Genomic DNA, 6,324 nt, shown 5'->3' on the forward strand with positions numbered 1-6,324 from the left:
ACACTCAAAGTAAAGATTATCTCAAATTTAAGCACAAGAGTGTATCTACAAGCTAATTTTTGAAACTATGATTAGATAAAAATCTCAATCACAGTTTTAGAGTTTCAAAGATTTGTACCAAGAGTAATATAAATATCTCAAAAATATTTTCTCAAAATCAAAGCACAAAGAGATATTCAAGTCTGAGCTTGTACCAGGAGGAGACGACACAATTGTTCGTTGTGACTATTGTGAGATATTGGAGTTTTCCCCAAGTTATTGTTTGTGACCGAGACTTAACATTCATTGACAACTTCTTGATAGAATATTTCAAGATATTCAAGTCATATCTTAACATCTCTTCGAGTTACCACTGACAGATAGACGGACAGATGAAGAGATCTAGAGAGCTACTAGAAGAGTACTTACGCCATTTTGTCAACGACAACAAGAAAAATGGCGTGCAACTACTTGATGTGGCTCCGTTCTGTGGCAATGCCAAAAAGAGCTCAACAACCAACAAGAACCCTTTTAAGCTTGTTACAGACCAAACGCCGTTGTTACCTCACACAGTGGGTGAGCCGTAGAGATGAAAGAGTCTCAGGGCGTACATCTTCACCAGGGAATGGAGACAGAATGCAAAGTTTGCCCGACTCTATATGGAGAAAGCTTCTAAGCAGACGAAGAAGTAGGCAGATCATGGGAGAAGAAGACCACAACACTTCAACTGAAAGAAAGTGTATAATGTATTTCATGTCCGCTGCCTCAAGCAGTTCAACGTCGACACCGACGATCTGAGTAGAAGTCAGTCAAATAGAGCAGAGTTGAAGATAGTGCCACCTGACAAATATGATGTAACGACCTGCTTAATAAATTAGGTTTTTATTTTTATTTTTTATACTATGATAATCTATATACTCTGATACCATACTAGAGGTAAACCCAATCATTAACCTAAACAGCAAGAAGCGGAAATCAAATAAACATATCCATATATAATTATATACAATACAATACCAGAGTGCTAACATATTTCCCAAAATCTATACATATCACTGTTCCCCCAACATCCTCAATCAGTGAGGGGTATACAAAATATTCCCAAAAATATACTCACTCTCTCTTTGACAGTGCAGTACTGAAGCCCCTCTATCTACGAGCTTGGTTTGCTTGCCTATCAGGATCACTTGAAAAATAATTCAACACTAGGATGAGCCAAAGCTTAGTAAGACGAAATATGCTATTACTAGTGTGTGGCAATTGAACTACAATACTGAGAAAATCTATTACTATATAGTCATGTATCAATGAATCTGTAAAGCACAATCACAGAAATATAGCCTTTATCTTTTACCTGTTGTTTAACATTTCTGTACTTTGGGTTTCCATTCAAAATACTGCTAATATATGTATATATTTTCTATTTCTATAAAGTTGTGTAAACATAATAATAATTGTAAACTTCCCTGTGGATAATTGTGTGTCATGATTTAACCCCTCATGATAGGGTTGTGCGGCCCATAGGCGGGATTTACCCTGCCTGGCCAACCGGGAATAAATCACTATACACCATAGTCTGATCAGCCCTCTTCAACCCATATCTGATGGGGAGTCTGTCCACTCGTGGACTCTATGCGACCGACCTTTATACCACGTATTATTTGAATAGGTGGTTGCACTCTATAAACTATATATAACTACGATACCGTGCTCTGTAAACTGTATGGTCCAACAGGGTCTGATACTATATAATACATCTCTATATACCACTATCTGTTTTACCATGATTTTGTAATAACTGTATAAACCATGACACTGTGGAAAACTGTATCTCTATATCAACTGTGTTTCTGTAATTAACTATGAATCTGTATGTCATAGTACTGTAAAACTATATAATCATGATATTTCTGTAATTGTTGTAAAATACATTCTCTATATACTCTGTAAAACACATCTCTGAAAAATACTGTAAAACATGTTTTATGCTATGTACATATTCTCAAACTACACAGTAATTTCAAAACATATTAATCATATTCGATAAACTGTATAAATCTCTACTGTAAACAATACTCTGGTGAAACATTTATAATTTTATACTGAAAATATATTCATATAACCTAGCATAGCATATTTCCCTTACCTGTTTCCTGCTAAAAATAATCTCCTACTATAACGGGTCCAACACACGTAGGGTTCTCCACTTAACACCCTAAAAATCATAAATCTCAAAACAAAACATCAATATTGTTTAGCCTACATCATTTCTTACAACTGTTAGAAGGTCAAAAACTAAATAAAAGACCTTACCCTGAATTTAGGATGAAATCCAACTTCATTTCACCAACGATTCGCTCCGGCAAACTTGTAAATAACTTCGCTAAAAGCGTCGTGGTAACTTCGGATCATCGATCAGACCACTGGTGGGGTCGAAATCGAAGAGAGAAGGGAGGAGAGAGAGAGAGGGGGGCTGAATTGTGGTAAAAATTTGATTTTTAACAACTTATAGGGCCAGATTCGTCGACGAGACACGTCACCTCGTCGATGAGTCTTTCAGTAAATTCGTCGACAAATCCCTGTATTCGTTGATGAAATTCAGAGTAGCCTGAAATCCATCTCTCGGTATTTTCTCGTCAGCGAAACCCTGTGTTCGTCGACGAAGTTAGGCAATTTTCCTGAAATTATTATTATCCCCAAAATGTAATGTCATCGACGAAGTCTACAGCCTCCTTCTGTTTATGTTTCCATTTCTCTCCCTCTTTATTATTAAAATACTATTATTCTTCGGATTATTACATATGAAGTTGATGAGATCCTTGCAGCCCAAAAGTTCATATCTTCAAGAAAGAAGCGGCAGAAGTTCCTAATGAAGTGAAAATGTCTTGATGACAAAGAAATCAACTCGATTTCGGAAGATATGCAACCATTCGTGGATAGAGTTGAAGTGTACCAACCGCCAAAGTCTACGAGGACGTTTACCACATAAGTAGGGAAGAATGTCATGAGTTAAGCTTGTTCAGGGCATTATGTTTGCCTATGACCGGTTGTCTCGTGTGATTGAGATGAGTTTCTATAATGTAAATACTAGTGTAGGGTTATTTTCTACTAGTAGTGTCTTTATATGCCAAATAAGGTAGTATGACTTCTCGATTACTTTGATGTTTTAAGTGTCAGGATAATAATTACATAAAAATCTCTTTAGGGAAGGGTGAATGTTCATCGGTCATTGTAAAACTCACTAGCTTTTTGTCAACGTGTTTAACCTACTTACCTCTCTCGCTAAGCACACAATGTCAACAGAGATATTAATGAATTATATTTGCTTCAATGTTTACTGCTTGTCACGACTTTCATGAATTGATTACTACCTACTTACCTCTCTCGCTAAGCACACAATGTTAATGGAGGTATTAATGAATTACATTTACTTCAATATTTATTATTTGTCACGACTTTTATGAATGGATTATTATTTTTATTGTTATTTGAATGAATGTTAATGAAAATGTCTCGTCAATAAATATTGATTAATGATAGGCTGTTAGTTAAGTAAGATTGTAAGAATGCTCTAACGAGCGCCACACGAACCTTAGGAAAAATAATCGGACAGTGACACTTCGCCACACACGTACTGATCATCGATGTCGCATACTAATCACCATAGCCAGCGGTAGAGCCTCCATCATCGATGACACAACGACAAAACCAACCACACATCACGCTCGATCTCCTTCATGCCCGCCACTTGTTGCACAACCACACCCTCCACCGTCCGATCCCTATCCCCATCCGCCCTTCCCTCTCCTCTCCCCTCCCCACTTGTCCTAGATATTTTCTCCCTCCTGCTGCCCCTTTTATATACTGAATCGCTTATCTGTTTGCCTTCAAAGCCGACCAGATAGAATAAGCAGCTACCTGAGGAGTCAGCTGTGCGTGTTAGTTTCTTCAAATCTAATCAATGGCTTCCATGGCTGCAACCATCACAGCCTCCCTCTCCTCCAAGCCCAAAATCCCCAATTTCCCCGACACCCACCTCCACCCCTCCTTCCACGGTGTCTCGGTTAATCCCGCCCCCCGGTTTCAACCCATCAAGGCCGCGCCGCTAAACCTCTCAGTCTCCGCCAGTAGTAGTTCTTCTTCTCCGCCGTACGATCTCCGGTCCTTCAGCTTCGAGCCCATCAGGGAGTCGATCGTGTCGCGCGAGATGACCCGGCGGTACATGACGGACATGATCACCTACGCCGACACCGACGTCGTGGTGGTGGGCGCGGGCTCCGCGGGGCTCTCCTGCGCGTACGAACTTAGCAAGAACCCCGCAGTGAGCGTGGCGATCGTGGAGCAGTCGGTGAGCCCGGGCGGCGGCGCCTGGCTGGGCGGGCAGCTGTTCTCCGCCATGGTGGTGCGGAAGCCGGCTCACCGGTTCCTGGATGAGTTGGGGGTGGAGTACGACGAGCAGGACAGCTACGTAGTGATAAAGCACGCGGCGCTATTCACGTCAACGATCATGAGCCGGCTGCTCGCGCGGCCGAACGTGAAGCTGTTCAACGCGGTGGCGGCGGAGGACTTGATCGTGAAGGAGGGGAGAGTGGGGGGAGTGGTGACGAACTGGGCGCTGGTGTCGATGAACCACGACACGCAGTCGTGTATGGACCCTAACGTGATGGAGGCGAAGGTGGTGGTTAGCTCGTGCGGCCACGACGGGCCGTTCGGGGCCACGGGGGTGAAGAGGCTCAAGACCATCGGCATGATCGACAGCGTGCCGGGGATGAAGGCCCTCGACATGAACTCCGCCGAGGACGCCATCGTCCGCCTCACCCGGGAGGTCGTCCCCGGGATGATCGTCACCGGCATGGAAGTTGCGGAGATCGATGGTGCCCCCAGAATGGTAATTTCAATAAATCTGAAATTTTAGTAATGATGATGCTTTACACAACAGTATTAATAATTTTAAGCGTGTCAATTAATTTTTCAGGGGCCTACGTTTGGGGCGATGATGATATCGGGGCAGAAGGCAGCGCATCTAGCATTAAAGTCGCTTGGGCTGCCGAACGCGCTGGATGGAACGCAAGCGGAAACCAATATTCACCCTGAGCTGATCCTGGCTGCTGCCGAGTCGGCGGAAACTGCTGAGGCTTAAATATCAATTGGCTGGATGAAGACGGCTGCGACTTGCGAATAAAAAGAAAGTTTTTTGGTGTGGGGGAAGGGGTTGTTTAAACATGGTGTTTTTTTTCCCCCACTATGTGATCATGGTCTTGCAACTTCAGGAGTTCACTTTGTTTTTATTGTTGTCTATATATTTATAAATATCCATCCTCTTCTATATGTGATAATGGACTTGCAACTTGAGGAGTTCACTTTGTTTTTATTGTTGTCTATATATGTATAAATATCTATCCTCTTCTATCTTCGTTTTGTTTTGTGTTTTCGCCAATTTGAAGGTGGGGAGGTATGCTTGAACAGAGGGCCTGGTGCCTCTGCTTAATTGGAGAAGTTGAATTAAGAGCGAGTGTGAAAAGGCAGGCATGGTTATGAACTATATAATTAAGAAAATTTTTGTTTGCAAAACTCAAGAACTAAAATGGATCATCAAGACAACTAATTAAGTAAAAGGAATGGTCCTCTGATGGCCCTGAAGACTGGATCTGTCTACAGTGTATGATAGGGTTGGATGGAGTTATGTGGGGGAAGGTTCTAAGATGTTTTGGGTTTAGGGAACAATATTTGGGAATTGACAAAGTGTATGAAATCATTATACTGTACTTGAAAATTGAGAAGTTTGGTCTGTGGCAGTGATTTAGACATTTTGGTGAGTTTAGATTTTAAAATGATGTTTTTTATTAGTGAATTTTGAGCATTGTATAAATAAAAACTATATGTAAAATATGTTTTGGTATGAATTACTTTAGTGAGTCCAGCAGCCACAAATATGATATTATTAACATTTTCTGATTCTTAAGATGCAAATTCAACATGGAGAAACGCGATTAAGGGAAGAAATTTGTTTTCTATTATATTTTTTTTATATAAATAAATTTTATTAAAATAAAAAATTATTTTTGTATGATTAAATATTACCATAATATTTATATGATTTCTGTATTTTAAATCTTTCATGAAAAAAAAAACTATTTTTTTGTATGAACTTTTTAGTAATATAAGATTTTTTTTAGTTGAAAATATTAAATTTGAATGACGAGAGAGGCGACAAGTTTTCAATCTTTAATACTCCTTGATTAATCGCCAAGCAGTTGTGTTAAGGATATATTAAACTAGTAGTCTTTAAACAATGCACTCAATTCACTTTTATGATCTCTAAACTTCATTCTACTGCACAGCTAA

General features: G+C 40.2%; 1 protein-coding gene across 1 annotated transcript; it reads left to right on the plus strand.

Annotated features, from left to right (window-relative positions):
- Positions 1 to 3,666: 3,666 nt before the first annotated feature.
- On the plus strand, positions 3,667 to 5,386 carry LOC131145521 (thiamine thiazole synthase 1, chloroplastic). The gene is made up of 2 exons (XM_058094664.1): positions 3,667 to 4,867; positions 4,955 to 5,386. The coding sequence occupies exons 1-2, from the start codon at positions 3,941 to 3,943 to the stop codon at positions 5,117 to 5,119; spliced, it is 1,092 nt and encodes a 363-aa protein (XP_057950647.1). The 5' UTR covers positions 3,667 to 3,940; the 3' UTR covers positions 5,120 to 5,386.
- The last annotated feature ends 938 nt before the right edge of the window (positions 5,387 to 6,324 follow it).

This window comes from Malania oleifera, chromosome 1 (assembly GCF_029873635.1).
Source record: "Malania oleifera isolate guangnan ecotype guangnan chromosome 1, ASM2987363v1, whole genome shotgun sequence".
In the NCBI taxonomy this organism is placed as follows: Eukaryota; Viridiplantae; Streptophyta; class Magnoliopsida; order Santalales; family Ximeniaceae; genus Malania; species Malania oleifera.